Source organism: Natrix helvetica (assembly GCF_964273705.1).
Source record: "Natrix helvetica genome assembly, chromosome: 1".
Taxonomy (NCBI): Eukaryota; Metazoa; Chordata; class Lepidosauria; order Squamata; family Natricidae; genus Natrix; species Natrix helvetica.
The window spans coordinates 61,898,916-61,926,597 of NC_138548.1; the positions used below are offsets into that span (position 1 = coordinate 61,898,916).

The 27,682-nt window shown below is 36.1% G+C and overlaps 2 protein-coding genes across 5 annotated transcripts in view; both read left to right on the top strand.

The window, feature by feature from the left end:
- Nucleotides 1–1,289: 1,289 nt before the first annotated feature.
- Nucleotides 1,290–7,347, top strand: DTD2 (D-aminoacyl-tRNA deacylase 2). The gene is made up of 4 exons (XM_081938350.1): nucleotides 1,290–1,490; nucleotides 2,696–2,765; nucleotides 4,231–4,572; nucleotides 5,654–7,347. The coding sequence occupies exons 1-3, from the start codon at nucleotides 1,380–1,382 to the stop codon at nucleotides 4,554–4,556; spliced, it is 507 nt and encodes a 168-aa protein (XP_081794476.1). The 5' UTR covers nucleotides 1,290–1,379; the 3' UTR covers nucleotides 4,557–4,572; nucleotides 5,654–7,347.
- A 1,012-nt stretch (nucleotides 7,348–8,359) lies between these two features.
- Nucleotides 8,360–27,682, top strand: part of HEATR5A (HEAT repeat containing 5A) — a 79,388-nt gene continuing 60,065 nt past the window's right edge. For 2 of the 4 annotated variants that reach the window (XM_081936870.1, XM_081936871.1), the window contains exons 1-9: nucleotides 8,361–9,026; nucleotides 15,654–15,882; nucleotides 16,109–16,320; nucleotides 19,291–19,399; nucleotides 20,211–20,360; nucleotides 22,169–22,340; nucleotides 24,466–24,626; nucleotides 26,323–26,578; nucleotides 27,373–27,528. In XM_081936870.1, coding sequence (XP_081792996.1) covers nucleotides 15,757–15,882; nucleotides 16,109–16,320; nucleotides 19,291–19,399; nucleotides 20,211–20,360; nucleotides 22,169–22,340; nucleotides 24,466–24,626; nucleotides 26,323–26,578; nucleotides 27,373–27,528 — 1,342 coding nt within the window. In that variant the 5' untranslated portion in view covers nucleotides 8,361–9,026; nucleotides 15,654–15,756. Of the gene's footprint in view, nucleotides 9,027–15,653; nucleotides 15,883–16,108; nucleotides 16,321–19,290; nucleotides 19,400–20,210; nucleotides 20,361–22,168; nucleotides 22,341–24,465; nucleotides 24,627–26,322; nucleotides 26,579–27,372; nucleotides 27,529–27,682 lie in introns of those variants that run through there. The other 2 variants (XM_081936872.1, XM_081936873.1) reach the window with 2 other exon arrangements.

A 27,682-nucleotide genomic window follows, 5' to 3' on the forward strand; every position in this document is an offset into this window, starting at 1 on the left:
TCAACAGCACTGCAAATATATCCCACAGCAGATTTCTTCTCTCCTCCTCTTGCTATTGCATCAGTTCCTTTTGCACCTCCTCCTGACTCTAAGGATCTGCTCATCCATCTCATCCATCCATCATACAAATGGCTTCTTGGCCTCAAACCTCCCCAACCGGTTTGATTCCCTTTCTAGATGGAATTTACCTTGATCTAAAACTGGAGGTAGGCATGCCAATAAACGTATGGGGGGAGCCTTCTGTCAAGAAACCTTTGCTTTATCTCCCTTTTGCTTTCTTAAGCTACTTGATGCAGGACTCATCTTTTACTCAACCTACAGCTTTGCCTTCTTTCTTTTCTATTCCTGAGAAATCCTTTTGACTCAGTAGAACTCTCTAGCTCTTCCTTTTGTTTTCCCTAGCTACTTCTTCTGGGCTTGGCTTCCTTCTGGGACAAAACTTACTTATCCTAGAATTCATCCTCTGCATGCATCTCCTACCACCACATCTTGTATGTTTTCCAATATCTAAGCTTTGTTTCTTCCTCTCCACACTATAGTGAGAATCACAAAGTGAGAACCTATTTATTTCATCTCATCATCAAGTTACCCATCTCCCCTTATAGCACTAGCACCTGAATCTATATACCATTTCACAGTACTTTACAGCCTTCTCTAAGCAGTTTATAGTCAGCATATTGCCCCCAACAATCTGGATCCTCATTTTACCAACCTCAGAAAGATGGAAAGCTTAGTCAACCTTGAGCCGGTGAGAATCAAACTGCAGGCAGGTGGCAGGCAGCAGAAGTAGCCTGTGGTGCTGTGTTCTAACCACTGCGCCACTGCTCATTGTACCTGAACTGTACACACTTTGTTCTGTCTCCAGCCAATGACACTCGAGGCATCCGGGTTCCTAGTATCCCAGGTATTTTCTGCCTTTTAAACCAGTCTTTGAACCAGCTTCACTCATTTACCCAAATTTATTGCAATCCTCCCAGTTCCATAAAAATGCACTCTTCCTTTCTCTTTCAATAATTTTGCTGTGTCACAGTACATTTAAGAGAGGCTAAATAGAGTTGAGTTTAATAATCTTCCATAAATATATCTGATTTACAAAACAGGAGGAACCAGCTAGATTCTCTTGTGTTTTCAAGTTTTGTGAAATAATTCTGAATTCAGCCATTGTTTTCAATGGACGATTTGTACTGCTTTCTGGTTTTGTACATTGTGAGAAGGGGGCAGAGAAACGAATTCTCTCTCAACGAAGAGTCAAGGGCCATGGACTACAAAGAAAAGAAGCGGGAGGAGTTTGCGTCATCTTAGAGGAGGAACTGAAGGAGGAGTTTGAGAAGAAGACTAGACGCTGAGTTGCTCGTTTGCCTGTTTGTTTGAGTGCGTTTATGGCTGACCCAAACCCGAGTCCACTAGCTCGTGTGCTGTTGCAACAGTGTCTGCACGCGCAGCTGCAAGTGAAGCCTGCTGAGCCGGATTCCGAAGCCAGATGGGTAGAGGTAATATTAGCATTGCAAATCTTGCGGGTTAATGGCCAAATTCTCGTTCGCTTTGCTGCATGCTCGTATCACTCTCGTCCCAACTTCTCTATAGATCTGTCTCCGAGATCCGCAGAGATCCGGAGTTCATATCTCTATCTACAATACCGCAGATTAGATTTTCATATTGTATATAATCTGCCTTCCTGAAATGAACAGGAACTCATAATGTGCATTATTGCAGTAATCCGTAACGAATTTGTCATAATACGGAAGTATTTCATCTGGTTATTAACATGCCTGCCCTCTGGTGCCCAAACTAAATTATACTAGAAATATTTCCGGCACGAAAAAAATATTTAATGGTTTAGGATTTTACCGCATGTGAAAATTCGCTAGTTTTGACTAATGTGACATCTACTGACATAACGCTTTAAGATTGCACATGTCTCTTCTGCAACTTGTTCTAAACCCACTGAATGATATTTATTTTCAAAAATATGTAGGCACCTTTCGATTTTTCTTATGCAGTTGTTAGAAACAGCAGCCATATGTCTATTCTGAATATACAATACAATACAATAGCAGAGTTGGAAGGGACCTTAGGCACCTACACCACTTCAGACAAATGGTTATCTAATCTCTTCTTAAAACTTCCAGTGTTGGAGCTTTTACAACTTCTGGGGGCCAGCTGTTCCACTGATTAATTGTTCTAACTGTCAAGAAATTTCTCTGCAGTTCTAAGTTGCTTCTCTCCTTGATTAGTTTCCACCCATTGCTTCTTTTTCTACCCTCAGGTGCCTTGGAGAATAGTTTGACTCCCTCTTCTTTGTGGCAACCCCTGAGATATTGGAACACTGCTATAATGACTCCCCTAGTCTGTCTAGGATATATTTCAAAATACGTATAAAAATTTGATACAGGTCTTCAGGACATCTGGAACATAATATTTAGAACTTTGTCATTAAAATATATTTCTAAATGTGTAATATTTGAAATTTCATTATGGAAGTCTTCTAATTTAGTCTAGCATAAAGGAGTGTTTCCTTTGTTTTAAAAATGTGTCTTAAGTGAACCTTGCTTTTAACATGCTGAACATTGAAAACAGACAAACATTTTATCAATGTATTTTGAAATAAATTATTTTTCCTGAATGCCCAGTAATCAGAAATCAAGCTTTATTAAACTTTTATTAATACTTAATATATCTTTGTCATTTTATATAGATCCAACGTGGTCTTATTATCTATGTATGTTTCTTCAAAGGGGCTAGTGAAGATATTATTGCCAAAATGGGTAGGTTTTCCAGATAAATTATTCTTAGAACTAGTGATTAAAAACAGTGTTTATTGTGTTTGAGCGCAAATAAAAGTTTCTGTAACCACAAGAGACATTTCCTTCTAAATTGCAATTGTACATGCAGTATGTCCAGTTCTTGTTAACAGAGACAGCAAACATAATAAAATTCTTATATTTATATTTATACCTAAGTATCATGTATATGTAAATTTAATTTAAAAAAAATATTTTAGGTTTTGCTTTGGAAATAAACAAGGGAAGTGACACAAAAGCAACATTTTATTTATTTTTTAATTTGTTTATTTATTTATTATTAATTTTATGCTGCCCATCTGTCAGGTGATTCTCAACTGCTTACAGGTTATAAGACAAGAAGAAAAAATAATCAAAACATTAAAACTACACATATTAAGCTTTTAAAAACTATACTAAAACCAGAACTAAGAAACATGGGACCGGGATGAGATTTTCTTACCTCATCTTACCTTCCAGCAGTTTACTGTGCTGTACTGTACAATTACTGTACATCATCTTCTAAAAGTAGAGATAAGGCCAAAATCCTTTGTTGCTTCTGAGACCCTATATCCAATATTGTATCAGCAAATGCTTTCCATCCAGAAGCACCCTTTGGTTAGCTTTGTAGGTGCTACCAACACGGATGCTAAATCATAGGCACACAACATACTTACCAGTGCCGGAGAATTCAGTAAACCTGAGTAGTCCAATTTTCACTATATCCAAGCCTGCAGAAGTTAGACAAGTACCTCGTTCTGTTTATCTTTTTATAGTTTTTAAATTATTGTTTTGACAAAATCAATTCCTACATGATAAATTGAATTAATTAATTTATAATTAAATAAATAGGAAGTAGTCCTTAGAAACAGTTTAGTTGGACCTTACTTCAACTAGTAAATAAATATTGAGAATGACATCTCAATATTACAGTTTTTTTGAAAAAGGGTTGTGGGATTTACTGTTTGCTGGATGGAAACTTTTAGAGAGAAGTTTAATCATTAGACTGTGTAAAAAAACAAATGCTTCAGGGAGCCAGTAGAGGGAACTAGCATATAGATAAATATTTTATTTGAGCTGGTACAGGAAACTTTATAGGACTCACATTTCAATTAATACAGTATGAGCTGCATTTGTATGTACAGTATGTGCTGCATTTATACAGTATTGTTGCATTTGACCATTAAGAACTGGTGCATGAATGTTTTCATTTGTTCTCCCCTCCGCATTCTTTACTTTGCATCATGCTTTTTAGACTATGTGAGCAGAGCCTGTATTAGTTTACTGATCCACAAACGGGTTCTTTTAAGATTTTTTTTCATACTAACAACTAATAAATGTGTTTAATAAACGTGTTCAATAAATAAAGATAATTTAAACATGTGTCATTGATAATATATGATGTGTTTGAACCTGCTAATCAAGTATTCTTCCCTATTATTTTTTACAGTCAATACAATCCTGAATGTGAAATTAAGTGAACGCGAAGATGGCAAATATGTGTCTGTTTTGGATTTGCCAGGCAGCATACTTGTAATACCACAAGCCACACTGGGTGGTAAATTGAAAGGAAGAAGAATGCAATATCATGCCAACATTGAAAAAGAAATTGGACTAGAACTCTATTCCCAGTTTGTGATTCAGTGTGAAAAACAACTGGCTGCTAATGTCAGATGTACAGAAGCTGGTGTAGTCGTGAAGCATGGCACATATGGAAACCGGCAAGCATTGAGAGTAGATACAAATGGACCTTACACTCACCAGATTGAGTTTTGAGACATATGTGCTACAGGTAACAATATCCTTAACTTGATGCTAATGTTTGTGTGCAAAGAAAATAGAAATGTCCACCAGTAACTTTAGGTCCACATTAATATATTTATTTTTAACTACACTATCTCATATTTTTTCTTTCTCCTACTTTGAAAACAAACAATAATTCTGTCATGGAAAACAAAAGGCTCCAACAGAAGGCTATTTTGGTCCATGAGTCTTTTCAGCCAGCTATTAACCTATATCAGTGATGGCAAAACTTTTTGACACCTAGTGCCCAAACCAGAATGCACATACGTGCATAGACGAGTGTGCATGTGTGCGCTGGAGCCTTAGAAACTTGAAGACCAGCTGGCCGGTGCGGTCTTCTGGTTTCCGGCATACCCATGCACGCTCCGGAAACTCAAAGACCAACTGGTCGGTGCATATGCGCTTGCCAGCCACCTGATCTTTGGGTTTCCAGCACGTGCATGCGTGTGGGCCAGCTGGTCTTTGCACGTGCTGGAGCACCAGAAACCCAAAAAACAGCTGGGTTTCCAGAGCTCCGGCATGCACAAAGATCAGTTGGCCAAAGCGCATCTGCATGCCAGAAACCAGAAGAGCACCTGGCAACAGCGCACATGCTCACAGAGAGGGCTCTGCATGCCACCTCTGGCACAAGTGCCATAGGTTTGCCATTACGGACCTATATAGTTTCTTTTCTGCCCAAACTCATACTTATACACATACACAGACATATACACAGTTTGTAGGTATGCTGGTTTTGTTGTATTCGGGTCTTTTCCCGTGTAAGGTTGAGATTGTCTTTGCAACGTTTCGGCAGGATCTCACCTGCCATCTTCAAGCGTGGGCTTAAAATGTGATCGGAGCTGCCATCTTTCTGTAAGTCTTGGTGGGAGGGGATGGGGTGCTGGCTTTGTTTCAGTAAGTGCAATGATTGGTTGTGTGGTTGTATCATGATTGGTAGATTGGTGCTGATTGGTGCAGGCTGTGTGTGCATTGTTGTTTTGTATTGTAACGGCTTGGGTGGTGGGTGGTAGAGCGCAGTAAGTACAAGAACGCAGTAAGGAAAAAAAGAAAAAACTTCGTCCCTTTTCCAGCACCTTAAAGCTACAGGACATGAAATCAACTTTGAAGGAGCCAGGTTAATCTCCAAAACAGAACACCTCCACAAGAGAATAATCATGGAAGCCATCGAAATAGAGAAACACCCCCACAACATGAACAAACGTGATGATACCTCCCGCCTACCAAACATCTGGAAACCAGCCCTAGCCAACAAACGAACACCACCCACCACCCAAGCCGTTAACTAGAACACTAATGCTACAAATGGCAAGAGATATAAGACTGTATTATTGCTGGAGGGATACAGGTTGATGCAATGAAAATGTATAATAAAAATTAAGCTAAATTTAGTTTACTAGTAGTATGTATAAAATTAAGCGGCAATAGCTATAGTTAAATAATGATTAGTAGTGATAACAATACATATAGATATAGTAGTTTGATAACATGAAATTTTATATAAAAAATGTAGGGAGATTATGAGAGGAGGTTTAAAAGCTCTATCTAGAATATGTTATGAAGATATATTGTGATTGGATGATTTTAGGATGATTTAATGGAATGTTATGTAATCCTATTCTAGATTTTGAATATTATATATAAAAGGACATGAAAACAATTATAGTCAAATTAAGGTTGAGATATAATAATTGTGATATACATGAATATAGGTGAATTTAAAATATGCAATTTGATATGAAAAGCAGGTGGTGACTATGGAAGAGATGCATGGAAATACTGTAGATAGCATTTAAAATGGTTTGGAAGAGGAACAAGTTTTGCCTGACAACATTGAGACCTATTTTAAAGTATATTTAATAATGATAACCTACAAGAATGATATGGGAAAAGATGCTACACTAGACTACAAAGGAAACCTGCTGGTGTCTTATTAATTAAAAGGAACATACAGATAACAAACTAAGAGAGTGACCTCGATAATTTTCCTATATTGGATTAACAAAAGAGGCTTATTAAAGCTTTGAAGAATTTTGTTAGAAAGCACAAAGAAAAAAATGAAAAGAAATCACATTCTAAAACATTATTTGAAGATCACGATTGTTAAAAATAATATAAAGTTGGTTTATTCAATGTTTATTAATGTTAAAAAATATACTTCTGCTGATAGGGACTGAAATAACAAGGCTTTAGGGATTTATTAAATATAAAAATTAAAGGAGAAGAACACTTAAATGTTTCTATATTTAATTAAATTACTTATTTAATTATGTATCTAATTCCCATATTTAATTAATTTTCCTTTCCCATAGAGAAGATAATGTATTGCCTTCTAAGAGAAGGTAATAAATTACTAAAATTGTTTATATTTGTGATAGTCACTTTTTTATATATTTCTTTTTCATTACTACATTCTTTTTCCATTTTCTGCATCTTTTTTTATTCTATATTTTTGTATCTTTATCTTTGCAATTATAATTCTTAAAAAAACACTTTTTAATTCTGGAGATTTTTGGAAGGACTTTGGGCAAGATTATGGCATTTATAGATGCTGGATTGTAGCATGGTTAACCTCTTCTCTTCCTATTATGGGCCTAAATTCCACCTCTGTCTCCTTTGTTAATGTCTTCAGTATGATGGTATAACTTCTGTAGTTCTTGGCTTTCAAATGAGTGAATTGAAATAAAATATAATTCTCACGTTGTCTCCCTGCCAATTCTAAAATTGACTCATGCTACAAAGGAGACCAGGATTTGTGTGAATAAAGTTCGGATTTTTAAAAATTGCACTGCTTGCTTGCTCTTTGGATCATTCTGGAGGTCACAGATCTTACTGGAAAAGTGGCGGCGGCTGTGACAAAGAGACCCTTTAACCAGCTCTCGACAGTTGCTGCCTCTTCTGAAATTAGAGGCATTCCATGTAACTCATATACTTGTCACCTGTCATCTGGATTACTACAATTCTTTCTATATAGGCTGTCTTAAATCTTCGGCTCAAACAGAACCTGTCACACCTATTATAACCAGTGGCGTATTAACCATTAAGGCAGACTAAGCACGTGCTTAGGGCACCAAGTCCAAGGGGGCACCACAAAGTTGAGAAAGAAAGAAAAAAAACCCAATGAAGATTTGTACAGTATGTAGAAAGGAGGGGGCACCAAGATTTGTCAGTGCTTAAGGCACCAGTGAGCCTTAATCCGCCATTGATTATAGCAATGGTACACCACTGTTAAAAGCATTGAAATGGTTAGATTTGTTTCCAAATGTAATTCAAGATGCTAGCTATAACCCATAAATCTGGGGACACAGATTATCTTTGAGGCTGTTTGAGACAGCATCTGCACATCCAGGGCATGCAAATGAAATAAACACATTTTGTGAACAGAGGCTCGGTCATATTGTGTTAAAGGATGGAGACATTTTCTGCTGGGTAACAATTCCCTCCTCAAATACCCTGGCTCTTTGCACAGTGTGCTGAGTCATGTTTAGCTAGAGTTTTATGAATTTATGATCTATGAACCCATCACAGAATTCACATAACAGGAATGACATTTAGCTTGGCGAGCCTTATGAAGCCACGGGGGAATTCAAGCAGGGTGGAATGACTTGCCTTCTAGCTAAAAACTGGGCCCGTTTCCAACAGCGCATTGAAGCACAAGTGCTTTCTCAGCCCAGCTGGGAAAACGAGAGACCCACAGGACTTAAAAGGCTTGAAAAACCGAAGTAAACAGCTTCACTACAGTCTGTCAAAGAAAAAGAAAAATAAGCCATTCCCTCAACTTCCGGTTCTGGATAATTGAAATTTTTAAAAGATGTGCAGCACTCACTCCTTGGGCCCACGGAGCGTAGCCGTGTGAGTGGCTGCAGAGAAAGGGGGGAAGGGGAAAAAAACATAGCTTCTCTTTCGGTCTGAGAAAGCAGCTTCACAGCTCGGCCGTTTTGGCGGAGGGACCGGAGCCGCGCTCAGCCGCCGCCGCTCGATGGCTCCGGGGCCGATTAGGCGGCCCTAAACGGCCATCCAAGCGGGGAAGGGGGAGAGGACGAAGGTGGTCCCGCCACCAACTCCTCCTCCTGGCCGAAGGGCGGGTGTGGGTTTCCCCGGCGGAGGCGGAGGGGCGAATTCCGATCCCGGCGCGGTGGCAGCCCGAGCAGAACCCGCCCTGTGCTTTCCCCGAGCAGCGGCTCCCTGCAGGCCGGTCAGTTTCCCCGAGTTGCCGGAGCACCTCATTAGCCCTCCTTTTTCTGGAGCCGGACGGGAGAGGCTGAGGCAGCTGCAGATGGGTGAGAAGAATCCCTTTCCTTAGGGAGCGTTGGCGGCTGGCAAAAAGCGTGCCGAGCCTGGGGACACGTCAGGAGGGAGAAGCCACATTGTTAAACTGAGTTTAACCGATGCGTGGAAGAGACGGCGGGCGGCGAGAAGCTCTCCGGGGAATGATTGTAACCAAAGGTAAACGCTCATCGAAACTATGTGTGGGTGATCCGTAGTCGAAGAAGAGGTGGGGGGGAGGGTGGAACCTAAAAAAGAGGAAAAGTTGTAAAAAAATAACTTTTTAAAAGGCTGTGGATCAAAGCATACCAAAGACTCTGTTAAATGGGAATAACTTTTTTTAAAAAGAAAAAAATATCTGGGTCTGCGATCCAATGAAAATACATATTAGAGGAAGTATGAATGAACCTGATAACTGTACTGTAATTCCTATTTGCAGAATTAAAATATTGTTCTTAAACTATCAGGATGTTTTTTTTTATTGTTGATGTGTTATGCTCTCTCTCTCTCCTTTTTTAGTTTCTTTGATGTTCAAAGTAATCCATTCTGAATATGGAATAGGATGCTTGTGGTTCTGGGTACCTGTAGGGATGCGAGAGAGAAAATGATGACACACAAGTTACAATGTGATAGCACAAATGCTATGACTTGCATACTTGCATCCGATGTAAGGATGGAAATATGTTATAGCAGTTGTATGACGATACTGTATAGTGAACTTGGCATCATTTTGGAGTCCACACTTTGCTGGAAACGGCTCTGATTTATTGTATAAGGATATAATTTTGATAAGTGTCGCATATGTTCAAATTTGTAATAATACAAGAAATATCAATATATGAGAATATTTGTTGTTCATGGTTATACTGTAGGGTCTTTGATGCTCTCTGATCTTAGATGTTTTCTTGCAGACATTTCATTATCCAATTAGAGAACATAATCAGTGTTAGGCACTGATGATATTATCTAGTTGGGTAATGAAATGTCTGCAGAAGAACAACCAAGATCAGAGAGCACCAAAGACCCTTCACAACAAGAAATATCCCCCTCCCCCCAAACTGTTGCTTCGTATAAAAGTTAAACAGATCAACTTCGAAGTTATGAAAGCTTTGAAACATTTAAGTTCAAGCACATTTCATTTTCCATACTGGAATTAATATGCAGTATTTAACAAAACATTTAATTTTGTAATAAACTGTTTCACATACAGCTGTTTTCTTTAAACAATATAGCAACACAAGTTAGTTTTGACTGTGAGTGATCCATAGTTACATTTTTTCCATGAGAACATAAGACTGTTCTTTCTGAAGGTCCAATTTGATATATGCTGTGCCGAGGGCATAAGAATTTATATGTAAAACATTCCAAATTGATTTTTAGGTCCACTTTTTTTTAAAAAAGCACCTCTAAATCCCAAGAGGAAGATAGGAGAAGATCTTAACAGAGATCAACAAAAAATCACAATAGACAAAACACTAAAAGCTAGCATCCCATGGGTCATAAAGTCAGAGAGGCTGGAGAAAAGGAAAGGGAAAGTATTGAGTGAAATTCATGAATAGACCAGTTTATGTCTGACATTAATAAAAGAAAAAGACTTTGCAGCACAAGCTTATTCCATGTGTCATAATACTGAAAACCAAAAAAGGGTGAATGAGTAACTCAGATTGCAGTAGGAAATTATTTATTGCATAGAATACCATTATTTAGTAGCTAAAACTTTTTTTTGCCAAATAAGCAAATTTATTTTGAGACAGAGCAGCTATTTTGACCCGATGTCAAAGAAACCTAGCGAATGGCATAGTTTAGCAGTAAACATAGTAACTACATGAAAGGAATTGTGAAGCTCAGTAAGTATTTTTTTAAAATATCAATTGTACAAATATCGCTGTCTGTCTCCTAATTGGTTTAGAAAAATGGCTAGCTTTATTGAACGATCAACTGGATTGTATACTCAGATGTTAAATGCTATATATTAATGCTCAATTCATTTCTTTAAAATAGGAAAGGAAGGAAACTTGATACAAGACTATTTTTGTTTCTTATATTTACTTTTTCATTAGATTTATGTCTTGTCCCTTCTCCAAGAATTCAAGGTGGAATGTAACAGCCCATTCTTTCCCTTGAAATGGAAAACTAGTAATTAGAATATGTAGTATGATTACAAGATTATAAAAGTTTCTCTAATTATCCTTTCAAATAATTATAACATTTAATTAATTTCAAATTACTATAACATTTAGTTAATTGAACAAGAAGCCATATCTTGAAATTTGTAGTCTGTCAATCACCTTTTTCATCAGGATATTTTATTCTGCTTTCCGTTTTCTTCCAGATACTTACAATATTCTATGCTTCCTATCATGATTTTATTAGGGGATTATCTTTGCTTAAGGAGACTGGCTCTGAAATATTATGTAGTTATGGAAGTCTTCAGAGTCTCCCCTGTCTGCACAATACTTTTTAACAACATAAAGATGGAGGAGAGGACAGAGATCATTGTTTGTAGCATATTATTCCAGAAATATTTTTATGTATGTTCTTGTTTACGCCATTAAAATTTAATGTAATGAACTAAAATGAGACTTTGGGTAGTGGTTCTATTGACTGAGTTTATTGATACTCTCTTTGCCAAGATTTAGTGTTCTTAATGATGCCCCAAACTAGGTACATGTTTTTTCTCTTCTTAGGACTACCATATAATTAAATAGAATTATGATTTATGCTTGATAGATTTGAGTTATCTGTGAGAATGGAATACTGTGTTGTTATACAGTTAAGCAAAAATGACTTCATTATATTTTTACAAAAAATTGCAAATGTTAATAATTCCAGGTAAGGGAAGAGAAATGTCAAGATAGAATTGCATTAAAGTACGTATATTTGAATTTTTATAGTTCACAGTAATCATAGATGTGTAATCTTTTCAAGTTATAAAGCTCTAATATACTTTAAATATCCTGTTTCCTTATTACAGTTGTCTGTGGGGGAAAGTTCATTATGTTATTGATCTATATATTACTGTAGTTAATCATGAATAGAATGTCTCTTTTATGAGCAGAAGGAGAAATTGCACCACACAATGCCACGGCCTCTGTTGCTGCTTTTTCATCCAATAGATGTTTGTTCAGATATGTTCCCCATTTGGTTCAGTAGCACTTGTTCTCAAGGAAGTGGAGATTTGCAAACTCAGGGATGAATCACATTTATACAGTTTTAGAGTGAGATAATTTATTATATTTAAATCAAGTATAAACCGGATCATATTTATATAAGATGCATCAGTACACCCATATATTGGGAGGGTTTTAAATTAGAAAAGCTAATTCCCAAATTGGTGGTTGGTACAATAAATTGCTGTCTACCCCCTCTTTTAAACATCCCCATTCACGTGTCATTTATTTGGTAACAATTCTAATACATGTAGCATTTGCACTCATTGATTCATGTCATACCTAAAGAATCGAAAGGACTTACTCCACTGTGGTGGCCATTGCAAGAAATGTTCCTGGAGCATATTTGTAAATATAAATCATAAGGTGAAGTATTGATTGTTGTTTGGATTCAGAAATGTATTTAGTTGCATAAATAGCCACTTGCTCTGAAATATAATCCCAAAAATCTGCTTTATCACACCACAGAATTTATATTTGAGTAAATTATATTGACTTCACTAATGCTCTTTGTTCCAAAAAGTATTGCACCTTTATGACTGATAATGTTCAAGGTATGGGTTGGCAGTTAGAAGCAGCGGAAATGTTGCAGATAGTTTACTGTTTGAATATTGATACTTTTAAAAATACCAAGTTAAAGCTTGGTAATAATTCCCTGCAACTAAAAAGGCTAGAAAACATGTGAATATTTCTAAATCATTTTAAAAAGAGTTTGACTATTTGTATATTTAGCACACACTTTTATAAAACATGTTTTGTATAACATACAATGCTGTTACAATACATGCTGTTACTCGTTTTTTAAATCTTCATATTTTCTTGCCATAGAAAAATGCTGGTTTTTTTAATAAGTAAAATGGATTCTACAATGTACTAAAATTAATCATTTTGTTTGGCTCTACTGCTACATGATATGAATTATACAACTGTACTACATTCACAGCATGTGGAGAAGTTTTTATGCTATTGGGTCTGCTTAGACTATATAGCCGTGATGGCGAACCTATGGCATGCATGCCACCTTTTTAAGGGTATGCAAGGCATTGCCCTGCCAGCTGGCCAGCGCACATGCGCATGTTGGCCAGCTGACTTCAGCCTTCTTTTGAGGCCGTTTTTCGCCATCTGGAGACTTGCGAAAAACCAGCCGTACGGGCAAACCGTAAGTTCAGGAACAGACTTTCGGTTTGCTTGTAGGACCGTTTTTCACCCTCTGGAGCCTTCAGGGAAGCCTCCGGAAGGCCCCTGAGGGCTCCGGAGGTCAAAAATCAGCCCTACGGACAAACCAGAACTCGCCATTCCCGAACTTTCGGATTCCCTGTAGGTCTGTTTTTTGCCCTCCGGAAACTTCAGGGAAGCTCCTGAGGCCTCTGGAGGGCATCCGGGGGATGGGGGGCTATTTTCACCCGCCCCAGGCTCCTAGAAAGCCTCTGGAGCCTGGGAAGGGTAAAAAAAAAACACAGCAAAAGTGGGGAAGGGCACTGGTCGCGTGCACATAGTATTATGGGTGTGGCACGCCCGTGCACGACCCCCCTGTGCTCCCCCCACTTTTAGCACAGGAGCCAAAAAAGGTTCGCCATCACTGCTATATAGTATCTCTTTTATCACAGAGATCCTAATAGCAGTGGAGAATACCTACAGAAAATGTAGTTATAGTACATGACAACTATCATGCAATTCCTATTTGCTTTACCACACATGCCTAAATGTGATAGGCATTATTTTTATAAAATAAAATGTGTAGCGCTTTCTGCAGTACATTTGCCACCCTAATGTCACTTAGAAATGAGGTTATTAATTTCAATAGGACTTATTACCTAACAAATGGATTTAGTTTGTACACTAAGAGGACTTTGTTCCTCTGGGTAGAAACCAGCTATCATAACAGTATAAATAAATAATAAGCCTGTTCTCTTAAATTACATCAGATAATCAGATCTCAGTGGACAGCTTAACTGCGTTCATGTCTGTCTGTTCTTTTAGTGGTAGAAATTCTCTTCCTTCCTAAAATTAAATTAGACTATGACAGAACAAAAAATTGACCCCCAAATTCATGAGGAAATCAACTTTTAGAAGAAAACTCCAGACATGTTTGTACAAAATTGACAAAAATATTTGTAGAAACATGTATTACATATTGTGATGTCCTATATAAATGTTCAGTAAACAGAGAAAAGAAATCAGTGGCAATGCTTCATAAAAATTAATGACCATATAAAAGATTGACTCATACTAAAACATGGAATTACAATGAAGTGTACTTTTATTCTCAAGCTAGCTCTTAAATTTGATGAACACTGTACACTCTGAGCAAATTGAATTCCATTTCCATATATATAGTTCTTTCATTATTCTATTTTTTTCTGAATGTTCTTTTCTTTTCATAAAAAAGCAATCCAAAATGCAGAGAATGTTTAATATTTGGTTCTTAGAAGAAAAGTTCCCAAAAGCTGAGATAATGCAGTTCCCTAAAATTATAAACGTGTGATTCACGTATGAATAAAACTAATTTTTCTTTGGGTTTATGATTGAGCAAGAAATAAATATTCTATTTAATCACTGTATTTTAACCTATATGTTCCAAGGATTCTCAGACTTTAAAATATTGTACGGTGATCTGTTTTCACACTTACAACTATTGCAGATCTTCATGGTTACATAACCAAAATTCAGATACTTAGCATCTGACATGTATTTATGATAATTACACTGTCCTACAATGATTCATAACTGCATTATTCACTTAACAACTGCAGTGATTGGAAAAAAGGTCTTAAAATAGGGAAAAACACAACACAACAATTACTTTGCTTAGTAATGGAAATTTTGGCCCCAGTTATGATTGTGACTCAATTTTCCTGACCTACAATTTGAGAATCCCTGAACAAAAACTTTTAGGGCAGGGTGAGATCTGATTTCCCTCCTAGCAATCTGAACTGGAAAAAGTTGGCCTATCAAACAAAACTTTCAAGGTCCTGTAATATTTATTAGTAGTATTTATTAAAAGGGACGTTATGGTTGCAGCAGAAGAATTCCAATGAGTGTCAACTAAGAAACCTACAGTTATACAATCTAATATGGCAAAACCTGTTCTGCCTTCTCATGTTTTTGATTCAGAGGACAGGCAGGTTGTCTCTATACTAGTCAACATACTACTGTTATCAGTATGAGGATAACTTGTCATAGGTGAAACACATGATCTATATCCCATACCACACTGTGCTGTGTAAAAAATAAGGAGCCTGGTAGCATCACAGTTTTCTAATGTAGTGTGATGGTTAAGATGTCGGAGATCCAAGTACATCTTCAGACTTTGTCGGAAGTCTGTTGGGTGGCTTTCGGTAAATTACTGTCTTGTCCCAACTCTCATAGAGATGTTATGGGGGCGGGGTGGAATCAAACAAGGAAGTACTCCAACCTTGAACTTTTGACCGAAATGAAGGATAAAATCTAAACAGTCTACAAGTGATCTTTCTTATATGCTAGAATGGCTTCTTGTTGCCAGATTTTAAGAGATTTTAATAATTGTTTCAATAATTATTAATACTTCTAAAATGCCAGCGAGGCACCCTGAGATTAAATGTTGAAATTAAAATATGTCATTTCTGTTGTTAAATATATTTATTATATATTTATTCAGGTGCCGTTTTTCATTCAGCCAGTAAATGCTGACATCCCACAGCAACATTCCTGTGTGCCTTCATGAGAGGCATTCACATAGAGAAAAGCAGTTGCTTTAAAGAATGGAGTTGGCTTGCAGCTTGCTATTTAATGAAGAGGTTTATAATCAACTGGGTGAATTTCAGAAAGCAGAATTTGCTTTGGAATGGCTGAGGTTTTTGGAAAAACTTTTACCAACAACTAATCAGGTAAAAATGATACAACTAGAACAGAACATATTTTTGTTTCCTGTGGTCTTCCTTTTCTTCCTAGGAAGGGGTATCATTTAGGGAGCTGACTAGTGACTGGAAATGGAAATTGAATACTATTTTGAACCAGGCTTCACTTGAATGAGTCTGAACCCAACTGAAAGTGGTCTAAAGCTTTTCAGATAGTTCAGAGCTTGAATGTTAACCATGTATTCTATATTTCCAGGCTGATATAAGAGAAAAACAGAACAAACTTGTTGAGCAACTGATATCTTTATTAACCAGTTCACCAGGACCTCCTGCTAGACAACTCATTGCCAAGAACCTCGCTATATTGTATAGCACAGGAGATGTTTTTTCTGTTCACCAAACAATTGACAAATGCAACGAACTTATTCTGAGTAAAGATGATTCACCAAGCTATCTACCTACTAAACTGTAAGTTTAAAAGTCCACCATGGCCATGATAGAATATTATTTTTTTCATCATAGAACTTATAGAGTCTTAAATAAAAATAACCAAATTGCATACAATGTGAGTGTGAATTTTGAGGATTCGAATAGGACTGCATCCAATTTTTCGTTGGCCTGGTAACAGAGCCATAGTTCCCTATGTTTTCCCATGCACTGCCCATTTGCACAACACAAAGGCAATTTCTTTCTTTTTAGCTCCTGTTCTTTTTATTTGTATTCTTGTCCAGGAATCAGTCTATAGTTGGATGATGGCAACAGAATAATCAAAACAATTTAGTTTAGAAAAAGAGACTGTGGTGAAAACACAGCAATTGGAGGAATGCCTAGAAATGTTGGATTGGCATTTATATGTTGTAGTGGATAACCAGACGGGCATTTAAACACAGGCACTCAAGAATTACAGTCAAATAAACAGATCCAATCTCCAATCTGGCACTAATAATGCTCCTTCCTTTCGCAAGTGAGCTGCTAGCAGATAGAAGCTCCTAGCATAAAAATATAGTCTCTCTATTGGCCTACAATATTCTTGAGATTAAGTTATAACTAGACCTTATGAGGATTGCATAAGTTTTTCAAAGGAATAGGAAGTATACATGATCTAAAAATAGGCTTTAACAGTTGAAAAACATTTAACCTCAAGTAAACCCAAGTTGCAGGATATAACATCATGCAGTCTTCAATTATGAGTGTTCCTTTTCTGGATACAGATGGAAGAAATGCTTTAATTTTAACAATGTTTATATGTTTGAAACACAATCTCATTCTTTAAAAAGGGCATATAATTTGTTGTACAAACAGTTCATATTTTTCATTATATGAAACTTCTCTTAATAACATTTTTGCAAATGCTTTCTTCTAACATATGCCGATTGAATTATCTTTCATAAATTTATAGTAAGGAAAATAATTGCTCCCTCATATCAGGAAAATAATTGCTCCCTCGTATTAGTTATTTTATGAAAATCTAATTACATTGGGTGGCTCCTACTTAGACCTCGGACTTGTTTCAAGTTGAGGAAATAATTCATATAGGCTGGGAGAGAGGATAACAGATTAAGACATATTGGTTGCTCCTGTTTCATCATGCATCTTGAGTGTGTCTGTTTACAGCATGCAACTCCCAGTTGTGGACATGTGGACAATAATAGCAATGCAAGATATGTCTAGATTAGAAATTATAGCTTCAATAAAATATATGAACATACTTGGGAAAATTTGAGTTTTCTTTAAGCTTGTGGCATACTGTCCAAAATATGGCAGAACTTCATTGAATTACGTGAGTATTATTAAGAGTAATAACCTGATTGGTTCCTCTTTATTACTAAAAAAAATCACGTGATGGTTAAATTGGCCAAAGGCATGATAGGGAATGGAAGTTACAGAGTCATCTGGTTATGACCATGGCATATGATAAATTATGACTTTGAATGTAGATGGTGTAAATGATAAAGAGCATTAATTAATGAATTGAAGAAAAAGCAGATAAATAGAAATGTAATGTCTGATCTTGGAGAGATGAGTTGATGAGTACATGGATGTCGAAGTGTGAGTTTCATTACGAATAAGTGATTTTGATGAAAATAAATATTGCCTGAAGATGGGTAAAAAGGACTAAACAAGAAGCCTCCAACAGAGTCAATAGAACTGTAAATAAAAATATGAAATACTTTGGAATGTAACTGAAATGGGAAATTTATTTATTTATGCATGCATGCATACGTGCATGCTAGAAACCATAGAGACATTTGCATGGGAATGTTGCATATCAAAGAATGGAACTACTTGTGCCTGACAAGGAGAATGCTATTACTCCTCCTCTATATAAAAGGAAAGATATTCTGTAAGAATTTCTTAGAAGTGCACAATAGCATGTTGATTTTTAATCAATCTCAGAAAATGACAGAGAAGTAGATACAAATAAAAACAAAATAAAGGAATCCCTATCAAACTCCTATCACAGTTCATCAGTACAGGGTAGTGCCAGCCAAAAATAAATTAATAAAAGTTATACTTTACAGAGATGAGTAAGAAAATGTGAAAAAAAGCTAGATTAAAATAAAACAACCAGCAAAGTTATCACAAACTCTTGCCTCCTTCAAGTATGACTTTCTACATGTACACTCTGGCATAGGCAACTTTTTTGTCATGGAGATTTGCACTTGTGATTTTTTATTTTATTTTTGAGGCTGTCAAGGACTTCACAGATATGTTTCTACTAGCAAAGGCTGACTTTTCAGTCCATAACTGAGCCATTGGAATTTGGTGGAATGCTCTCTTAACAAACTACACTTCTGTACAAACTGTATAGTCCACTTGGAGGAAGTACAGTACAGCATCCTGCAATCATTTGACCACAATTTACAATATCTTTGTCAAAAACCAACATTTATTTCTGGTTTTTGGCAAAAAGCATAACAAACAATGGGTTCACTTAGCAAATATGGCGTTGACTTAACAACTACCACGAAGAAATTGTTAAAATGTGTGGGTCATATGATGACTTGCTTTCTGACCATCACATCTTACAACCATAATTATCAGGCTCAATTATGGTTGTAAATCTAGGGCTACTTGTAAGTAATAAATTCAGTTGCAAAGGCAAATCCAAGATGTTTCTTTGTACCAGGTTGTGAATTGGTTTAGGTTTTTTTTAATGATTCTGAAATGTTTATCTTAAACCTACCTTATCCAACTGGTTATCTTTCAGTTTTGTTGTGCAGAATTGCTAGTCAACATACTGCTGGAGATGGCAACCTAATACCGAGAAACTATAGGTTAAGGAAATTTTCCTAAATAATTTAATTTTTAAAAGATGTTTTTTATTATTAATAGCTATTGATTATTAAGAATTTTGTTTATAATAAAATGCAATATGGCATAATATTATGTTTTTAAAAGTTGCCTGACTACATTTTTTCTTTTCTGTTTTAAAAGTGCCGCAGTGGTTTGTTTGGGCTATTTATACCAAAAACTGGGAAGAATTTTGGGCAACAGCTTTGTGAATACTGTGGGAAATATTCTTAAAGCAATGAAGAACGCAGAGGTAAATGAGCAGGTGTTCAAAGTTGAAATAAAATATTGATTTAAAGTCTAGTGAAGAAAACAATTTTAATGAAGGTCTAATGCACATGGGATTTTGACATTTGACGATATGCCAGAAACAAATTACATTTCTGAAGAACTTCTCTGAATCATAAATAGGCTAATTGCAAAGTATGATGAGTCTTTGTTAAGACTTTTCTTCTTCTCTTTTTAATCTTTATTGAAACTAACATTAAGAATGAACATTTGATGCCATGATTTAATTTTTTTCTTCCATTCCCTTGGGCTTCCTGTTTTTACCACTACTGATACTTTATATTTTTATTGAAATGTGTCTATTGGAAATCTTCAGTGTTTATTTGCTTTATTTATAGTAATCATGTTGAAGATGAGGGCATAGACTTTTTGACTGAACAATATGCTGAAAATGCTTTAAGTGAAATAATTGGCTTGCCTAAAAATGATGTGTATTGTTATTTTAAGTAGTCACTCTTGAACCTTCATTGGTGCAGAAGTGGCCTACAAGGGTCTCTTTGTACTCTTTGAAAAATGAACTCAGTTTGGTTTTCAATAACTCAGTAATAAAGTGCTGAAACTTGTTAAGAGACAACTTTCAGTACTGTGCCATGACTTCTTTGCCATAAATTTAACAGTGGGTCCTTTGGCAACATTTTTGACCTAATTCACCTAACATGATTACGATGTTAACTAGTTTTGTTTGTTGAAGAGTAGCAAAATAAAAATGCAAAAATAGAAAACAGTTCTGGTATTTTTGTCCTATAATAAGATGATTATTTTTTTTGTCTTGTCAGTCTCAAGGACGATACGAGATCATGCTAAGTTTGCAGAACATACTGAAAGGGTTGAGAGCTGCTGCTGTTCCTTGTCACAGAGATATCTACAAAGCTGCTCGTACATGTTTGACAGATAGATCAATGGCAGTTCGTTGTGCTGCTGCAAAGGTAAAACATTACTCTTTTTTGAAATTAATCTTGTATACCGTTTCATATGTTACACAAAGAATAAAATAGCATCCATTGCAACCACTGTTTTGTAAAGATTTTGACATATATAATGTGGAATATAATATACTTTTGTTAGGATTTTTCCCTCACAGATAAATTCAGTATATTAATTTATGTCCATTAAAATGGTATGCATTTTGCCATCTGACGTTATGTCTCTATAAAGATTCATTGACAGCAACAGTGTGTATCCTTACTACAGACAGACAGTTGGTATAATGATTAAGTGACCAGGCTAAAAATGAGGACACTGTGAGTGCTAGTTTCATATTAGACACAAAGCCAGCTGGATGACCTTGGTTCAGTCAGTCTCTAAGCTCTAGGAAATAAGCAGTGGCAAACCACTTCTGAAATCTTGCCAAGAAAATTGCCGGGACTAATTCAGGCAGTCACCAGAAGTCAAAAATAACTTGGAGGCACTGCGCCCCACCCCCAAAAATGGGTTTACAAATCACATCAAGTAACTTTGTTTACACATATACATTTTTCTTAGGATATTGAATTTGTGTCATTTGAAGTAAATATCCCCCTATTTTGGCAATTAACATTGGCATTTTAGTTCTGTAAGGGTTTATTTATTTTTTCCTAAATGGATCTCTTGGTCATTTTGGAATAGTTATTCAGTACAACCAGCAATATATGATCCTTTCTGGGATGACAAAAGCAAAGTATGAGCAAGGTACCAATGGAAGAATGATTGAAATATTTTATGTGCTTCAACCAAAGAGCTGAACATTGGTAAAGTTTAATTGTCGTAGGTTTGCATGCTCTTTATTTCCTTTTATATCCTTATATCCATAATTAACAATGCACCAATATATTTGATGTTAGTCTAGGTTTGAGATTTTAAAGATTTTTTTATCCTTCCTTCATTATTTTTTTTATAAATAACTCAAGGCAGCATATGTGCATAATGCTTCTTTCTCCTATTTTCCCACAACCACCCTGTGAGGTGAGTTGGGCTGAGAGTGAGGCCCAAGAGTGGGGGGTGTTCCAGAGGTGGGATTCACTTACCTTCCCTACCGGTTCGCAAATATGAGCACACATGCCTTGCCTGTGCATGCTGCTCATGCATTACGTTGGGGCAGGTGGGCAGAGCCTCTCGCATTCGCCGCTACCTCTTCGCCCAAACCGGGGAGAACCGGCTGAATACCACCTTTGCAGAGGTGGGTTCCTACCAGTTCGGACCGGTTCGGCCCAGGCCTGCCTCTGCGACCCATCCCTGCCATGCCAGTGAACCAGTTCTCCCGGTGGTGCCATAGGTGCTACCATCTTGTTTTTAGCTTCTGCACATGCACAGAACATTTTTTGTTGTACTGCGCATGTGCACATCAAGTGCACCCGTGCGGCGCGTCCCTGAGCGAACCAGCAGTAGTGGCTGCTGGAACCTACCTCTGGCATGTACATATACCTTTGTTTATCTGTAAAAATAAATAAAAAGTCCCACAAATGAATTTCCTTCCCCCCAGATAAATTGATAGCATTCAGGGTTGTAATAATAATGTCTACATTCTGCAAGGCTTTCCCTTCCTCTTGGTTGATCTCATGTGTTTCGGGATCAGATTTAGGAAACCCTGGATTGAAGGAGAGAAGATGTATGTATGTGATAGGTTTTATATTCCTGCCTGACAGGAAGATTGTTGGATGCAATCCATTTTTTAAGGTATTTTTTAAGCTACACAATATTTGTGCACAGATTATTTGATTTGTTTATTTTGCTTGTCTTCCTTCTCTTCTATATTTAGTGTCTTCTTGAACTTCAGATTGAAGCAACTTTTATGTGGAGTACAGACATAGACAGTGTAGTAACTCTATGTTTTAAATCCTTTGAAGGATCCAACTATGAAGTGCGAATGGCCGTTTCTAAGCTTTTAGGCTATATATTGATTAGTGCTGTAACATCAAAGCAAGCCACAGGTGAGTTGGTTTATTTTTTCATCCTTAATTTAGCTTAGGAAATTGTAAGCACTACCAGTAATAAAGACCCTTCAGAATCAGTCACTGGAGGATTTTAACATACGATAATAGCTAATTAGCTATTTAGCTATTAACATAATAACGTATCAACTAGCACACACACACACACACACATACATACACACACTACATATACAAAGACACATATATACATATACATATATGAGTATTTTGCCTAAACTATGTCAGATCATTACCATATATATTTAAGAAAATATATGGTCATGAGTGTGTGCTACATCAGAATAAAAATAGTGACCAAAAATATTTCCACTTTCTGTAGTGGTAAAGTGGGAAAAAATTAAAGGAGAAAACAAATGAACTAAATGGCAATTAAACTTAAAAGTGCCCAGATCAAAGGAAAAAATAGCATATGGGGAAACATTGTAAATAGAAAAAGTGCTTAAATTATCTAGAGGGAGATGTTGAAATGCCCATCCAATACTTTAGTTGCCTCCATTCAGCTCAAATTGAATGTTAACAATCTGCACTACAGAAGTGACTTCCAGAGTCTCATTGATGTACCTCTATGGATTATTTGATATGTCCTATCTCCATTTTGATGACGATTGTTAGGGGTATCTCCGTTGGGAGACAGAAAGTAGCGCAGCAGAATGTACAGCTAGAGAGAAAGAATGTTGCTAGTAGAAAAACACACGGATAGAGTTTCAGACACTGCTAGTAAAAAACAAGTAGCTTTACTACTAATAATTGCTTCACAAGCAGTGATAGTAGATAGTAGATATATGTCCAAACACAATTCAAAGAACAAACAATGGCTTACAGTCTCAGTTCATGTTCCAATCATCAATCATAGGACAAGCAGGGAGACAGTGAGTGAGCTCTTCTGACTCCCTCTTATTGTAAAGTTAATTACAGCTGATAAGTACATTCACCCATTTAAAGCAACAACGACCATTTGTTATTGTATATAGATATATGTTGCTTACCCATCACTAGGAGTATACTCCCAACAACGATGAAAATATTTCATAACATTGAAAGAATTAGGCTTACCAATTAAATTACTATTAACAATATCAAATTTACTCCAGCCTTTCTTTTTCTCTCTCATAAAGAAAAGGTAGTCTCCTTAAATAACCACAGTATTTTCAGTTATATTATATTATGTAATTTAATAGAGAATAAAGCTAACATGGCTTCATTTGGATAACATGAGGTAAACTGGTTGTATTAAGTTGCATGCATGGATAGACTGATACGACATGGTTATTTTATTCATGATATTTCTGAATTTAGAGTAATATTTGACCGTTGCCAAAGCATTGCCTTACACCAGGGGTGTCCAAACTTGGGAACTTTAAGACTTGTGGACTTCAACTCCCAGAATTCCCCAGCCAGCCGGCTGGGGAATTCTGGGAGTTGAAGTCCACAAGTCTTAAAGTTCCCAAGTTTGGACACCCCTGCCTTACACCAATGTTTTTGGCTATTGACCCATTTAATTTATCTTCACTGTGTTCATAAAAGCCTTGTTTCCACGATAGCCTAATCTCTAATGTTGTTTGTCAAACACGTTGTTCTAGACAGTGAACCAACCTCTCAACTCTTGCCTATAACCATGACTTGATTTAGCTTAGCTAACCAGTATGTAGACTGAGTTCAGGCTGTTTTATAGATCTGAATAAATATGAAGTACATTGTAAAGCAGTCACCCTGCAGCAATCTTTCTGTTGATTATATTTTATTTTCACTTAGTCCAATGTGATTTAGTCTCATATGATAGTTGTCTTTTAAAAAAGAAAAGATAAAGCTCTTGCTGTTTATGGAAAAACTTTTCTATAAAATGGCATGTAGTTGGCACCGATTTGAACATTTTAACCATGATTGTTTCTTTAGTTGTTTACTTGCCATATTTAGAGGTTGTTCAATTGTTCAACAACTCTGGTTGGCTTCACAAACTAAAAACACAATACAGATTGTCCTTAGTTAACAACCTTGTTCAGCAACCTTTTAGCCATACAATAGAAGATGTAAGTAAATGAAAGACTATGGTGTGTATATACGGGGTATGATATGATTATATGTATTTTTTTTATTGAAAAAGCATCTGCTAGACAACATGCTCGCAAAATCTCATTTATGGAAGCTTTGGAACTGCTAGGGACAGGTTTTCTCCGTGGAAGTTCTGGATTTCTACGAACCGGTGGTGATATTTTGAAAGGAACCAGCTCAGTCAGCAGGGATGTCAGAGTTGGAGTTACTCAGGTTTGAGTTATATTATGTTAAAATATGATGTGTTTTAACTTTTTTAAAATTTATGTGATTAATTTGTTACTGTACTGTATACTAGTTCCCGTTGATTATGTTTATGTTGCAGTTAGAGCTTTCCAACATTCTGAAGAACTCTGAATGATTTTAATACTGCTGAGCATCTTATCTCAATTGTTAATGAAAACGTGTACAATTTTTATTTTAAAAATGGCAGGCATAAATCAAACAAGCCAGAGTTTATGGTTTAGAAAGCATGAATGTATTTTATACAGGTAGTCTTCAACATACAGTATGTCTACAATTGAGACCAAAACTTGTATTGCTAAGTGAGAATCTGAGAGCTGAATCTGAGCAGACTGGGTCTAGGTTTTCTTTAATGTAGCTGACTCAGGCAGCATAAGAAGGTCAAAAAAGATCAATTAATGGAAACTGCTCATTATTGCAGCCAGATTTGTTAAGTGAGCTTTGTCCCATATTACAACCTTCCTTGCGCCAGTTGTTAAGTGAATCACTGCAATTGTATAGTTAGTAACACAGTTGTTAAATGAATCTGTCTTCCGTATTGACTTTGCTTGTCAGAAGGTTGCAAAAACTGATCACATGACTCTGGGACACGGCAACCATCATAAATAGTTGCCCAGCATCTAAATTTTTATCTTATGACCATGGAAATGCTGCAATGGTTATGTGAAAAATGATCCTAAGTCACTTTTTCCAGGCCCATTGTAACTGAACGATCATTAAATCAACTGTTGTAAGTTGAGGACTGTATGTATCATATATGTTGCAAGCTACTGAGGCAATTAAGTAGGGCTGCTCTGCCTCCTAATTTGGGCAGAAAAGCATGACATAAATCATTCTTTGTTTCCCCTGTAAAATTTTAATTTTGGCCTAAAATCATGTTTTTGCCCCCTGGAAGATGGATTTACGTGATAACCTCCCTTTTAAATGTTCTATTTTAAAGGGGGAAAGTGTGACTATACTTTTCATCTGCACCTTTAAGATTATCCCCATGTCTGTCTTTAAAATTATTTTTAGTTTCTTTAAATATATTTATTTTATTTATTTAATAAACAAATTTATATGGCTGCCCAAATCACACATGAGTGGCTGACAAATATGAAAGATTACCATCAAACTACTTGTTTTTAGTAAGTAGGACAGTATTCTATAAACTCACTATACTGAGATTGCTTTTATTGATTGGCATGTAATCTTTCAAGCTGTTCACTGCCTTTATGTTCTGGTTTCCATTGTTGTAAAACCAATTTAGAAAATAGGAGATTATATCAATAATTTCTAAGCTGTCATTCAAATTTGTAGGGGTAAGAATGGCAGTTTTAACTGGATTATTCTTGAAATTCAATCTTACCTAAATATAAATTTATATATAAAATTCTACTAATATCATTGTTCTTATTTTCCATTGGAATATTAAATTTGCCGTTAATCTTAACTTTGTATTTATCGGTATTTTGATTGAGAGAAGGAATTTTTCAGCATTTGGTTTAATTTGATGAAGTTTATTTTTCAAATGACTACTGCAAAATCTTTTCACTCTACTTCAAGAAGCTATAAATGACAATAAATACATTAAATAAATACATTAAAATGGTTTAATGTTTTTGTAATGTGTGACACATTAAGTGCAAATTGAAACTGATTTTTTTTTTAATCAATTGTTTTCCAGGCATATGTGGTATTCATTTCCACATTAGGAGGAGAATGGCTTGAAAGGAATTTTTGTGCTTTGCTTTCCCACATTCTGGATCTGGTCTCTCAGTCTCACCCTAAGGCTATTCAGACACAAATGGATAGTATTTGTAGCCGCCGTTGTATTTCATTTATTCTCCGAGCTACAGTAGGAGGCCTTCTTGGGGAAAAAGCTCGAATTGCAACTGCCAAGGAGATTTGTCAAGCCATCTGGAAACTGAAGAAAGTTATGGGTATGGGACTAACAAGATTATTTGTTAACACCCCCCCCCCCAATCACCTTCTGTTCCAGTAATGCTTTAATCATTTCCTCATCTAGCCATACACTAATTTAATCCCCCACACAAACCAAGTCTCTCTGTGGCTTTTCAAAATCATTTTTAAACTTAAAATGTCATGATTTTTCCCCATGATTCAGTTTTAGATAAATGTGTGGAAAGTAGATATAGTAGCTGACTATAGGCATGGCAGCACAATATTATATACCTCCCCACTAACATGTATATCTGATGATGGAATCACAAGCACAACATTTTAACTAATTACAAGCTTTCCTGTTCTGTTTAAGCAAGTCACGCTGAAATAAATGATCCCATTCATCTTGCCCAGTTTGGAAGGATTGCTGAATTCTAGATCATGTAACCAGGAATGTTTGCCGAATCTGAGCAGACTAAGTCTAGCTTTTCTTTAATGTACTCAGGCAACATAAGAAGGTCAAAAGAGATCAATTAATGATCAAACTCTCATTATTGCAGCCATATTTTAGAATCATGATTCTGTTGTGGCTGTTGTTAGACCGCTATTAATACCATAATCATAAATCTTAGCTTTTTAAAAGGTAAATTGTTGCCAACTTATTTATTATCTTAAATCAATTTTGCAGATGATAGAGAGAAATTACAATTATTATGCAATAATTTATCTACTCCAAAGTGTAGCTTCATTTTACTCATAAAAAATATGTGTCAGCCCCATATCCCTGGCTTTTATTTGTTTCTTTTATTAACATAACATTTTCTGTTGTCAGATGCTGCAGTGAGTAACTCTAATGTCGAAACCCATATTGGTACAACAGAGGTAATAGCAACCCAGCATATGTTAATATGTGCTCTAGAAGAGCTTGGAAACCTCATACATGGCTTAGGTACTACTGCTGCACCTGTTCTGCAAGATTCTAGTACAGGTAATACTCTCAGAGTCTTAAGATATAGGATAAATAACACAAAAATGAGTGGTGGTGCCACAAATTGCTTCAGAATTCTACAGAAAGAGTGTTCAGAGAGTTCCATCAGTCTTTCTTTTAATAAATTAAAATATTGTGTATAGATTCTGAATCA

Bases quoted from the DNA above. Each gene is read 5' to 3' on its own strand.
- DTD2 (XM_081938350.1), top strand. From the start codon at position 1,380: ATGGCTGACCCAAACCCGAGTCCACTAGCTCGTGTGCTGTTGCAACAG. The intron at 1,491-2,695 runs GTAATATTAGCA...CATTTTATATAG, and splicing joins CCGAAGCCAGATGGGTAGAG to ATCCAACGTGGTCTTATTAT. The intron at 2,766-4,230 runs GTAGGTTTTCCA...TATTTTTTACAG, and splicing joins AGATATTATTGCCAAAATGG to TCAATACAATCCTGAATGTG.